At 40.2% G+C, this 13,865-nt stretch overlaps 1 protein-coding gene across 1 annotated transcript; it reads left to right on the top strand.

Annotated features, from left to right (window-relative positions):
* The first annotated feature begins 231 nt into the window (after nucleotides 1-231).
* LOC117494844 (NLR family CARD domain-containing protein 3-like) lies at nucleotides 232-12,155 on the top strand. Its single transcript, XM_034145834.1, has 9 exons — nucleotides 232-329; nucleotides 469-547; nucleotides 1,505-3,321; nucleotides 3,843-4,007; nucleotides 6,085-6,255; nucleotides 6,809-6,982; nucleotides 9,289-9,329; nucleotides 10,682-10,713; nucleotides 11,018-12,155. The coding sequence occupies exons 1-8, from the start codon at nucleotides 232-234 to the stop codon at nucleotides 10,708-10,710; spliced, it is 2,574 nt and encodes an 857-aa protein (XP_034001725.1). The 3' UTR covers nucleotides 10,711-10,713; nucleotides 11,018-12,155.
* The last annotated feature ends 1,710 nt before the right edge of the window (nucleotides 12,156-13,865 follow it).

Genomic DNA, 13,865 nt, shown 5'->3' on the forward strand with positions numbered 1-13,865 from the left:
TCTCCATTCAGAAAACACATTTTTTTAAATGTTGGCTTGTTGGAAACAGACCTGACAAAGCATTAACTCAGGCTTTTTACAAATCACTATCATTATGTTGTTATTTCGGCATAATTTCCATATGTGTCAAAGACACTTTACAAGAAGGAAGAGAAAATAACAACAACAAAAAGTGCAAAGCCAGGTTGAATATATGGGCAGCTGAGGTGTGTCTTAGTAGATACAGTGAACATGCTGTGTGCTCCTCTGGGTGATGAATCCAGACAGGATGCTTTTAGGTTTTATAATAATGAGAATTTTAACTATCTACCTTATCACGAAGATATCAGGTATATATTAGACAGAGATTTATGTTTAATATAATGTTTTTAAATATCACACAATAATTTGCCACCTTGGATTGTACCATTGGTGAAAATGATCCACCAGTATTGCAGTGTGCTATAAAGGATGTGTTCATCTCCACAGAGGGAAGAGGGAAAGTCCAGTTCCTGTGGAGGAGCAGCTGTCCAGCTGTGCTCTGTGTCAAGACGTCCTAAAGGATCCAGTCTCTACCAGCTGTGGACACTGGTTCTGCAGACAGTGCATCACCTCATACTGGGAGCAGCAAACTCCATCAGGAGACTCCTCATGTCCCCAGTGTGGAGAAAGATCCAGAACCAGAGGTGAGAGTCAGATCAGCACTGTACGAAGTAAGAGGCCGAACACATGCAGCGCCATTAGCGCCGTCTGGGATCTGGGTCTCTTCTCTTGTATCAACTTTCATTGCCGCACTATATCATCTGATGTTCTTCCAGGCAATGTTTTTGAAGTGTGTATTAAAAGAGACAGCAGTGTTTTCATTAATACATTTTACACGCACGTGGAGCAACTGGATTGAACCCACAAAGCAAATCACTGAGGATGGAAACTGTAACTATCAAAAGGCTTTATTGCGAAACGGGTTGGGTAAAGGAGTAGCGGCCGTTGCTGGGGAATGGGCAGGCGGGAAAACCAGGAAACAGAGCTGAGGGAATAAAGGGGGAGCCAGGACAAAAAACGCAGAAGAAAGACAGGGAGGTAGTACTGTGGATCCTCACAGTAGAAACACTGGACACATCTCAAGCCCGGGGAAGGTTAGGCCTGCAAATCAAATCAAATCAAATCAAATCAGGTTTTATTTATATAGCACATTTAAAAGCGATTTTTGGTCGAGCCAAAGTGCTGTACATGTAATAAAAACACATTACTACAATCACAATAAAAGACAATAAATTACAACAGATATATATAAAAAATAAAATAAAAAAAACACAAGGAAAAGTCAGGAGTCGTGCTCCGCTCTAACTAGAAAGCCAGAGAGAAGAAGTGTGTTTTTAGTGTAGTGCAAAGACATTTGACAGAAGATAGTAAAGATGTTTGATGGCTATCCTTCTTGTCTTCAGATCCAGGATTCTTGCTGGTGTATTTGCTTTCAATTAGGTATACTGTTGTGTATTTGTGTTTGTTTTATTGCTAGAATTAGATTCTCAGAAGCGTTTTCATTATTCTCACGTTTCCTTCTCTTTCAGCAGAACGTGGTCTGCAGGAGGTTTTAGATGAACATAGGCTCAGTCTGAGGAGGAGATGTGAACGTGTGACTGAAGGAACTGATGAAAGTGAAACCCTCCTCAACAGGATCTTCACTGAGCTCTACATCACACAAGGACAGAGTGAAGAGGTTAATACCCAACATGAGGTAAGGCAGCTTGAGACAGCTTCCAAGAAAAATACCCTCCATTACACTCCAATCAAGTGCCAGGACATCTTCAAAGCCTTACCTGACCAACAGACTCACATCAGAGCGGTCCTGACTAACGGAGTCGCTGGCAGTGGAAAAACCTTCTCAGTGCAGAAGTTCACTCTGGACTGGGCCGAGGGTTTGGAAAACCAAGATGTCAGTCTGGTGATCCCGCTCTCCTTCAGGGAGCTGAACCTGATCAAAGGTGAGCAGTACAGTCTTCTCAGGCTGCTCCATGTTTTCCATCCAACCTTACAGAAGGTCACAGCAGAGCAGCTGCTCTGCTGTGCAGCTGTCTGTAAAGTGCTGCTCATCTTTGACGGCCTGGATGAAAGCAGACTTTCTCTGGACTTCAGAAACAATGAGGTTGTGTCTGATGTCTCACAGCAGTCCTCAGTCAACGTGCTGCTGACAAACCTCATCAGGGGGAAGCTGCTTCCCTCGGCTCTCGTCTGGATAACTTCCCGACCTGCAGCGGCCAATCAGATCCCTCCTGAGTGTGTGGACAAGGTAACAGAAGTACGAGGCTTCACAGACGCCCAGAAGGAGGAGTACTTCAGGAGGAGATTCATCAGTGATGAAGACCTGTCCAGCAGAATCATCTCTCACATCAAGAGCTCCAGGAGCCTCCACATCATGTGTCTGATCCCAGTCTTCTGCTGGATCACTGCTGCAGTTCTGGACCGCATGTTGACTACAGACCAGAGAGGAGAGCTGCCCAAGACCCTCACTGACATGTACTCACACTTCCTGCTGGTCCAGACCAAGAGGAAGAAGCAGAAGTATGAAGAGGGACATGAGACGAGTCCACAGCAGCTGACGGAGGCTGACAAGGAGCTTCTTCTGAAGCTGGGGAGGCTGGCGTTTGAACATCTGGAGAAAGGAGACATCATGTTCTACCAAGAAGACCTGCAGCGCTGTGGTCTTGATGTCACAGAGGCCTTGGTGCACTCAGGAGTTTGCACAGAGATCTTCAGAAGAGAGAGTGTGATCTTCCAGAATATAGTGTACTGCTTTGTTCATCTGAGCGTCCAGGAGTTTCTGGCTGCAGTCTACATGTTCCACTGTTACACCAACAGGAACACAGAGGTAGTGAAGGACTTCCTGCAGAGTGACTATAACAACAGTGATAGCAGTGATCAGGATTACCCATCCCTGGATGTCTTCCTAAAGGGAGCCATGGAGAAATCCCTCAAAAGTAAAAATGGCCACTTGGACCTGTTTATCCGCTTTCTCCACGGCCTCTCTCTGGAGTCCAACCAGAGACTCTTAGGAGGCCTGCTGGGTCGCACAGACAACCGTCCAGAAATCATCCAGATAGCCATCAACAACCTGAAGGAGATGAGAAGTGATGAAGTCCCTCCTGACAGGAGCCTCAACATCTTCCACTGTCTGACAGAGATGAACGACCACTCAGTTCATCAGGAGATCACAGAGTTCCTGAAGTCAGAGAACAGATCAGAGAAGAGACTCTCTGTGACACGCTGCTCAGCTCACGCCTACATGCTGCAGATGTCAGAGGGACGACGGAGACTGACTCCAGCTGTGAACAGGGAGGCTGTGTGAGTCCAGATTAACTTTATAGATTAATGTAGATAAGGATTTTAGTTTTTCACATAAACACTATACAACTTTTTGCTGTTTCACATACTGTGAGAGCAAAATGTAATTAATACAGTTATTCTAATAATTTAAAAATGTTACTGTTTTTTCTTCTCTTCATTTTCCTTGTCAAAAGAAATGAAGGATGTTTTATCACGGCAACATGAGATCGCAACATGCAGAATAATTGCACATATTAAATGGAGTAAAGTTATTATGAAATGATTGCAGTTCTTTAACGTTAAATTAACAAAGAGTAATATCTGATTTAAGTTGACTCTAGTCTTCTCTAGTCTAGAAGGTAGCTAGCAAAGAGGTGACAGATATGGGATCAGATCACACTCAACCAAATATTAAATGGACTAACATCCAGTGGTAATCAGATCATGATATTCAAAATGTTTCTCCTCAAATGCATGAAGTAAATGTATTGTTTCCCCTTTTTTTATATTAACAAATTCTGTAATATGTGTTATAACAGAATTCCTGACTGTGGATTCTTAGACTGGGAAGTCGTGGCCTCAGCTCTGAAGTCCGACCCCTCCGATCTGAGAGAGCTGGAGCTGAAAGACGATCTGCAGGATTCAGTGGTGGAGCTGCTGAGTTCTGGACTAAAGAGTCCAAACTGCAGACTGGAGACCCTGAGGTCAGATCTCTGGCTGTAGTTCATGTGGTTTTGTACTGTATTTATAATTGATATATTAATAATTCCATAATTTGCCTGAGTACAAAGGTATTTTAATTAGTTTGCATTTATTTCTAAATTGCTGAATATTTTACAACAATAACAGAAAGCATAGAAAGTTAATGTGTGACGGGACAGTGTTTCAGCTTCCACAGACTCTCACTGTGCTCCATGAGTCAGTGAAGATGCTGTCAGTACTGATGAGCTGTGAAGGATATGAGTGAGGTTGTGCATTATCAATGAATTTATAGTTATCTACTATTACATTTATAAAAGTATCTAACATCATTATTGACATGGCATCTGGACCTTCTCCAGGTCTGAAAAGAAGATGAAACTTTCTCAAGCAGGAACATTGTTCTCTGAACTTACATTATGTGTTATTTATTCAGACTCTGGTGCTGCTGCTTTTTAAACTTTGTGATCTTGAGTTGAATCAGTTTCTGTGGGTTTTGATTTGTCTGGCAGCACATCATGAGTTAGTGTAGATGGAGCAGAGGTTCAGATGTGAAGTCACCACTTTTTATTGAAGGTGAAGCACATTGTCTTTAATATTAATGAGAGCTCTTTTGTATCTTACAGTTTTTAACTTGTTGACTTCTACATTCTCTACTTCTCCAGCTATAAACAGATTATTAAACCTTGAATATTTTAAGCTGAATATTATTGTTTCTAAACGTACATCATGTGTTCTTTATTCAGACTGAGTAACTGCAGGTTGTCAGAGATCAGCTGTTCTGCTCTGGCCTCAGCTCTGAAGTCCAACATCCATCTGAGAGATCTGAACCTGAGGAACAACTATCTGAAGGATTCAGGAGTGAAGCTGCTGAGAGATCTTCTGGAGAGTCCAGACTGCAGACTGGAGAAACTCGGGTCAGTTCTCCATCTTTTACTTCTGTGCTGAGATTAATATGTGAGAGTTGTGTTGACTCTGAGCTGCAGACATCACGCTGATATTATCCTGATCCACACTGAGTATCTTAATGCTAAAGTCTATTTTCTTCTTCTGTGGTTTAGTTATTTGACTGTGGCAGACTAATGTTGATCTTTACATTTAAATATGACAACAACATTCTACACTGCATAATTCACTGTGAACCTATAACACCTGAAATTCATCTTTCTTTATCATGATTTATTTTTAATAAATGATATAAAGAACAAATGAATACATATTGCTATTAAAACTGTGAAACCTTAAAATTATATTCAGTATTCGCCTTTTCCACATTTGTTATGAAGCAACTTGATGCTTAAACTCAGGGGTGCACATAACTGGTACGCATGCGCGGCAAATATCTGAATTGCGTTGCCATGGTTGCCCTTCTGTTTATTCTCCGCTGTGGCTCTTTTTCTCCCTCCCCGAGGCAAGCGTTTGCTCCTGCTGCTTTAATTCAATGCAATCCCTCCCCGTCGAGGCAAGCGCTGTAATTCTCTCCGGTTAGTCCACCAGCAGATGACAAACACCCACCTCTCCACCTCTTCTAAGGAACGAGGGGACCGTGCGGCAGAGTTTCAGTTTCAGTTACTTTCGCCGGTCAAGATATCCGTTAAAGTTTAAATCTTCCGGACAAAATTAGAAAAGTGCCGGTCAAAGGTCTTCTTTGTTATTTATTGAGCTTTAAAACAAATGAATGATGACTCTATATAATCATATAAGAATAAAACACGGAGGACGGAGATCTCTTTTTCTCCCCCTCTTCTGACAGCCCAGCAGCTGATCTCAAAGCACGCTCCCCTCTCCTGCAGGGGGGCGTGGTCAGCTGCAGCTCACAGAATCAGCCCCCTGCAAAAACAGGGCGGGAAAGAGCAAATAGAGCGAAATGAGGCATGGCTAAAATGCAGGATCTGTTTGGTATTTTGAAAAAAAAACTATATTTATATACTTTATATAGGTATGGCCCTACAATATATTGTTCAAATATAGCATGATAGATCCACTTTAAGGTTCTCTATTTCTCCAGTTTTTAACAAATGATTAAACCTTTTATAAGAGGAACATTGTTTTCTAAACTAACATCATGTGTTCTTTATTCAGACTGAGGGAGTGCAGGTTGTCAGAGATCAGCTGTTCTGCTCTGGCCTCAGCTCTGAAGTCCAACATCCATCTGAGAGATCTGGACCTTGGTCACAACGATCTGAAGGATTCAGGAGTGAAGCTGCTCTGTGGTCTTCTAGAGAGTCCAGACTGCAGACTGGAGACTCTCAGGTCAGTTCTCCATCTTTTACTTCTGTGCTGAGATTAATATGTGAGAGTTGTGTTGACTCTGAGCTGCAGACATCAGGCTGATATTATCCTGATCCTCACTGAGTATCTTAATGCTAAAGTCTATTTTCTTCTTCTCTGGTTTTGTTCATTGACTGTGGCAGAGCAATGTTAAGGAAAAATCAAACTGCGTAATTCACTCTGAACCTCTTAAAAACCTGAAATTCATATTTCTTTATCATGATTTATTTTTAATAAATGATATAAAGAACACATTAATGAAATTAATACATATATTTAACACTTCAAATTAGATTCAGTATTCGCCTTTCCAAACATTTGTATGAAGCAACTTGATGCTTAAACTGACTGAATAGTCTAAACATATTTTTGACTCCATTATACCTATGTTTTGTATCTTACAGTTTTAAACCTGTTAGGAATTTCCACTTTTTTTACTTTTACGTTCTCTATTGCTCCAGTTCTGAACAGATTATCAAACCTTTTATAACAGGAACATTGTTTTCTAAACTTACATCATGTGTTCTTTATTCAGTCTGAGGTACTGCAGTTTGTCAGAGATCAGCTGTGCTGCTCTGGTCTCAGCTCTGAAGTCCAACCTCTCCCATCTGAGAGATCTGGACCTGAATTACAACACTCTAAAGGATTCAGGAGTGAAGCTGCTGAGAGATCTTCTGGAGAGTCCAGACTGCAGACTGGAGACTCTCAGGTCAGTAAGGGTTCACTCAGTCTCTGCTGGCTGAGCAGTATTAAACACAGGGAGGTGGATGTGTTTCTCACAAAACAAAACAGTGATGTTACCCACTGCAGTTTCTTTCTTACTTGCATTCTTCCATAAACTATATAAGGCAAGCTCAACATGCAAAGCCAAACTTTAGTAAGTAATCAATCAATCAATCAATGTTTATTTATATAGCCCAATATCACACATGTTACATTTGTCTCAGTGGACTTCACAGTTTGTACAGAATATCAGTATGACAATACGACACCCTCTGTCCTTAGACCCTCACATCGTACAAGGAAACACTTCCAGAGAAAAACCCACAGTTTAAAGGGGAACATGGGAGAAACCTCAGGGAGAGCATCAGAGGAGGGATCCCTCTCCCAGGACGGACAGACGTGCAATAGATGCCGTGTGTAAATCAAAGAGATAATACATTTACAACATAGGTAGACCAAATGTTTGGAAATGCATGTGTCTATAATAAGAAGATTAATCCACAAGGATGTCAATAATCCTGTGGGAGCCATCAGGGAAGTAGTATGATGAGAGTCAGGCAGGACCGCAGAGATATGTTCAGCCACGACTCGAAGTCCAGGAATCAAATCCAGAACTCAGGATAGAGGATCCAGGACACAGGACCGCAGCAACAGGATCAGCCTCGACTCAGGATCCCGGCGTAGATATAGACACAAAAAAGAAATTTGGGGGAAGCTGGGTTATTCGGAACATGAGAGTACACAGGTACAGACAGACAGAAGGAAGAAGTAAGGTGTCCCCCGACAGTCCAAGCCTATAGCAGCTAAACTAACATGTCTACGTACATGCACTCCCTTAGGATAGGTTGAGGGATAAGGGGTAGCAAGTAAGAAGTAAGGAACAGAGGTGGAGAGGCACAACGTGTCTACGTACATGCACTCCCTTAGGATAGGTTGAGAAGAAGTAAGGAACAGAGGTGGAGAGGCACAACGTATCTACGTACATGCACTCCCTTAGGATAGGTTGAGGGAAAAGAGTAGTAGGTAAGAAGTAGGGAACAGAGGTGGAGAGGCACAACGTATCTACGTACATGCACTCCCTTAGGATAGGTTGAGGGAAAAGGGTAGCAAGTAAGAAGTAGGGAACAGAGGTGGAGAGGCACACGCAGGGAGAAAGGTCCCCACTGGAACCTTAATTGGAATTGGTGAGAGGTAAGGAGGTACGCTGTGAATACGGTCTAAACACTCCCTGGCCGGAATAGGCCTCTCTGCAACCTGTTACCCTCTGATAGAACCTCGAGAGGTCAGAGAGGGGAAAGGTTTTGGATAAAGAGAAAATAGAATAAATAGATTACAGAAGTAGAGAGTATGAGAAGTAGAGAGAGAATAGATTTAGAAGAATGAGAAGTAGTAATAACCTTAGTTTTAAATATAAGATCTAAGTTTTTAGGATTTAAGTGAAAGAGTAAGAACTAAAATGTATAGGTGAAGAGGCACAACGTGTCTACGTCAATGCACTCTTATTAGATTATTTTATTTGATCAACTATAAGCTTTATCAAAAAGGAAGGTCTTAAGCGTACTCTTAAAAATGGATAGGCTGTCCGCCCGAACACAAACTGGAAGCTGATTCCACAAAAGTGGAGCTTGATAAGAAAAGGCTCCCATTGTACTTTTAGAGACTCTAGGAACAACCAACAACCCTGCATTCTTGGAAGGCAATGCCCTAGTAGGACAGTAGGGTATAATGAGTTCTTTAAGGTAAGATGGTGCCTGCCCATTAAGGGCTTTGTAGGCGAGAAGAAGGATTTTAAATTCTCTCCTGTGTTCTATAGGGAGCCAGTGTAAGGCAGCCAGAACAGGAGTAATGTGGTCCCTTTTCCGAACTCTGGTTAGTACACGTGCTGCAGCATTTTGAATCAGCTGAAGCGACTTAACTGACTTCTTGGTACACCCTGATAATAAAGAGTTACAATAATCCAGCCTAGAAGTAACAAATGCATGGACTAGTTTCTCTGCATCGTTTTGAGGCAAGATATGCCATATATCAACTTTCTAACAGACATATGGGATTTTATGGAAAAGAATGGAAAAGGTAGTCTGTTTTTACATGTTAGGTTTTTCCTTTCTAGACTAATGCCTATATGCAGCTGAGAGCTGTGGGCAAACAGTCAGTGTTTGCAGAGAAGATATGATGTGATGTAAAGCATTAGATCAGTTGGCTCTTGTCAGGACTCTGAAGCTGACTAACTCAAAGAACAGATACTTATTTTAAACTTGATCCAAAACTGTTGGATTGTGTTCATCCATACAGGATCAATGGCGAGACGATCACAGCCAAGATGCTGAAGAAATGTGAGTATTGAAACCATATCAAGCTATTCATCAAGCTATTAAACTGATCTTTAAAGAAGCATGTCCTCATAGTAAAACAAAAACATTTTATTATTGTTATTGTGTGTGACAGGTTAAGCGGCACACATACTTTTATCCTGCATCATTAGTCATCTTATTCTTCATCTTCCCCCTAGAAATCTGGACCGCTTCTAGTCCTGGAGCGTTGCCTCGTCATGCCCAAAAAAAGTCCTCAAAATGTGCGGAATGATCGGGAATTGTGAACATTGGCAAATTGCGATAAACCAAACACTTTTTGAACATAAGTGTGTTGCATCGAGTGCTTTGATCTCAAAACAGAGTGGAGGACAGTTCGAAATGTGTATAACATTTTTTTTAGAACTACAATAATTCCCAAAACGAAGACTCCTACAGTAGGACATAATTGTTGGTGTAAAATTGAGGAATCTTTTGTCTAAACTTATGTTTTGGGGGCCTAGAAATCCATTGGACTTCTTCCAAATTGCAATAATATGATTACAATTTTTTTAATCCAATATTTTGGTACGCCAGTTCCTTATAATGGCATTAGCCCCTTATTACTCATCCCAGTCAAGCAATTTTGGTGGAGTTAGGGTATTTTAAGGAATTTTCGGCCATTTTGGACGCCATCTGGAAAATTACACATTTCTGATCGTCAGATTTTGGTTGACTTTTAGTATGTTATTAGCGACTCCTAATACTGCACGAAACTGTAACGAAATCTTTTGTTGCAATTGTTTTGGGGTAATGTGTTTTCTTTCATATTTGCAGCTGCAAATATGGTTTGACCCCCAACAAATTGCAACAAAAGGTTTCTCAATGGATTATTGTAGTATCAGGTGAATTTAACATACTAAAAGTCTCCCAAAATCTGACCACTACAAAGGTCTAATTTTTGAGATGGCGTCCAAGATGGCCGAACATTCCTTAAAATACCCTAACTCCTAGACAAGTAATTTTTTATTCTAAACTTGTGTTTTGGGGGTATTTCTTTGGGGTAATGTGTTTTTTTTTCCGTATATGCAGCCGCCTATTAACTATTTGTCGTAAAATCTTACGAGAGATATCGTTTCACTCAAATGGACACTCCAGTGCAAGGGCCGGTTTAACACTGCTCACAGCTTTATATTTTCATTTAATAACACACGATCTTAACCAATTCCATACTTTCTGTTTAAAAAATGTATTCATAGATAGTAACAGTATCACTATCGGTATCTGCTTATCTATTGTATCAGACGCAATGTTTGCTTCCGTGCCAATCACTCACTCAAAATGACCTCGGAGTGGGATATTCTAATTATTCCTGCTCTCTCACCTTCTCCTCTCAGGTGTGGAACAGGATGTGGAGACAGACTGAGAGGTGAGAGGAGCAGTTGTACAATGTTGAGGATAATCTGCAAGCTCAGGTTTTATTTGTTGTCAGTTTATTTATTACATGGTGTGTTTGAGACGTAAAGAGGAGCGTTGAGGCATTTCTGAAAATGATCAAGATGGCTGCAGCTGATTAGGAACTTTCTGTTAAAGCAGCTATCAATATGAAATGAACTGACAGTATATCTTTCATTAAAAAAAACAATCAATTGTACTTCAAGCTTTTCTTAAGATGAAAGATTTGTTACCATAATTACTATATAACAAAAGTATTTTCCCTGTTTATCTTTCAGGTCCAAGACGGTTAACTGTTGACCCGTGTTCATCTCAACAAGTGTCCATCTCAACAAGTGTCCATCTCAACAAGTGTCCATCTCAACAAGTGTCCATCTCAACAAGTGTGAAGGTTTTTGGTAGAGCGTTACTTTATGACAGGGAAGTTATTTAATACTTAAGTTTCATATAAGCATGCTTATGAATCTGTCATCCCACCCAGAACATACAATATGCAATGCAGCCAACCAATACTGTAATGTAAAGTGTCTTTGAGCACTCGGAAAAGCGCTATATAAAATAAATGCAGGATTACCTTAATACTGGGATGAGCGGAAGCATGCATGCATCCAAATCCATTTTTCCCTCGTTTGTCACGCTTTGTTTCTGTTCACCCGGTTTGCAACTTTTTCTCATGAGAATCCATTTTTTCTCTACAAACAGTTGCTAACTAGCATGAAATGGAGAAGCTATTCGATCGTAGCCAAGCTAGCGAAAGTAAAAAGTGCCAGGTTGGTCGTAGTATCCTCCAATTTAAATGCTCCAATTTAGCGATTTTAAATACATTTTAAAGTAGATGTCCGTATTCATGAGCATGCACATGATTACATATTTTTAATGACCTTAAGTTTATTTTTTCTATACTATCCCACCATGTATCTACCCGTCCAAGAGCACATTCGCCATGTAGTGCTGGATAGACCACCAGAACTGGCAACTCGGCAGTGAGTCAGTGTCGGAGGGGGAAGTTTAAATATCTTGTTTCTTGTATATTTTTGCATCTTTTATCAACTATTATTGTATATTATTTGTATTATTTGTAGGCTAATAGAGCGAACACGTTCTGTGTTTTAATGGGTTATATGTAAAAGCCCTGCTTGTTTTGAATGTTTTTATGTTTATGCACATAATCATATCTATCACCCCTTTATTTAGCCTACTGCCACGCGAGCCACCACCGGTTCGCTCATCTCAGAGCCAATGGGATCTCTCCATAGGATTTTGGAAAATAGCTGGAAATAAGGTCTGTGGTTGAGACACATTGAAGAGACGGATCACGTTTTGTTCTACGACATTAAATCCATCAGCAGTGACCCCACTGGTGATTTCTGAAGAGTTTACGTGTCTGAAAAACGATGGTTGTTACCAAGTGGCTGAATAGGACTACAGAAGTTGTCGAGGACGTTGTACGTCATTACACCGAACACGTAAACACTCCTCTAAGTTTGTTTGCCGTGTTCTGCTTGAAAGCAAGTACCTGCCTCCTGCAAACTGTTCAAACAAACGCTTCAACTTGTACCATTTTCAATCTGTATTTTTGAATATGGATCTTAAGTTGGCGTGACGTCGAAGTCGTGCTGCTGTACACGGCTGTAGTTCGTTTATAGCATAACGTTAATATTTTGCTTCTGGCGATTAGATTTATGATTCGAAAATTATAAAAGTAGGGTAGACATGTGGAGATTATCCGGCTGAACAAAACGTGCATTTATCAAACAGGTTCGTTTTCCACAGACTTTATTTCCAGCTATTTTCCAAAATCCTATGGAGAGATCCCATTGCTTTTTTGCTGCACCCACTCTATGAGGAACCCTGATTTACAGGATAAAACGTCCAGTTTTAAAAATGTTGAGCACCAAACATTTCTCAGTAATAGTCAACAGAGTGAGAATATATGATGTCCTGAGTGCAAAGTTGATATTTGTCCTTAAGGGTTGAAAATGGAAATGTATATCCTTTCAATGGGTATAATGAATAGCCCATGTTTAAATGTATGTTATATACAGTATACATACATATATATATATATATATATATATATATATATATAAAGCCTATATATGATTGAATATGTATGATATTGTCCAGTATCGAAGTGAGATTTTTCATAAGAAGGTGGTTGAAATAGCAAAGGTCAGAGAGGTCAGTAAACGCGTTCGGCTTCATCGTCAGGAGAGTGTGTGTGTGTGTGTGTGTGTGTGTGTGTGAGCTGCAGTGTTTTAATGCAGCCGCTGGTTGCAGGAAGTGTATCTGTAGCAGAGAGGAGGTCAAGAGGTGAGTTTGACCCGTGATGTTGGATGAAAGGTCAACACACTGCGTGGCAGACTGCCAGACGTTGTTCACGTTTCTGGACCAAAGTGTTGAACTGACTAAACAGATGAACCACTTCTGCCATAAAAGGCGACTTAATCAACAAAAAATAATGTAAAATGTTTAAATTGCTTTGAATTAATATAAACATCCAGTGTCATCCTCTTATTTGTATTTTGGCTATTTCCCCTGACATTTGGAACAAATTGTTTATTTTATTATAATGTATTATACTTTCCTACTGCATATTTATACTTTACATTATTTGAAATGAGTCTTGCTACTGTAGAGTACATACGTTCATACACCAATTTAGGGTCTGTAATCATTTGAGACAAACCTAATATTGTTCATAATACAACCTTTAATATGCATATTTTTTTTATTTTTGAACCGTGTGGACCAGATATCTGATTTTTATTCAAAAGCTTTCAAAATGTGTATGCCATCACTTATCAGAGGGGGAACATGTATGTTTCATATTTGTTTTTCTGTTATGTTGTTTATTTCTGGAATATGTGATGCACTATGAGACTGAAACTGTACCTTTTCTTGAAATGATAAAGTGCAGCATGCTTTATTTATGATTAAAGGGGACCTATCAGCGTCTAACAAGTGACATGTAATGTATTAAAATAAAGCTTCGTGTGGGGTGAGTACCAAACGATGTCTCCTGGTACTCATCTGAGTAACTAATTAAAAAGTTATGTGCACCCCTGGTTATAATTGAATAGTCAGCAAATATTTTTGACTATTCAATTATACATATACCTATGT

The sequence above is a fragment of the Trematomus bernacchii genome, unplaced genomic scaffold, assembly GCF_902827165.1.
Source record: "Trematomus bernacchii unplaced genomic scaffold, fTreBer1.1, whole genome shotgun sequence".
NCBI lineage: Eukaryota > Metazoa > Chordata > Actinopteri > Perciformes > Nototheniidae > Trematomus > Trematomus bernacchii.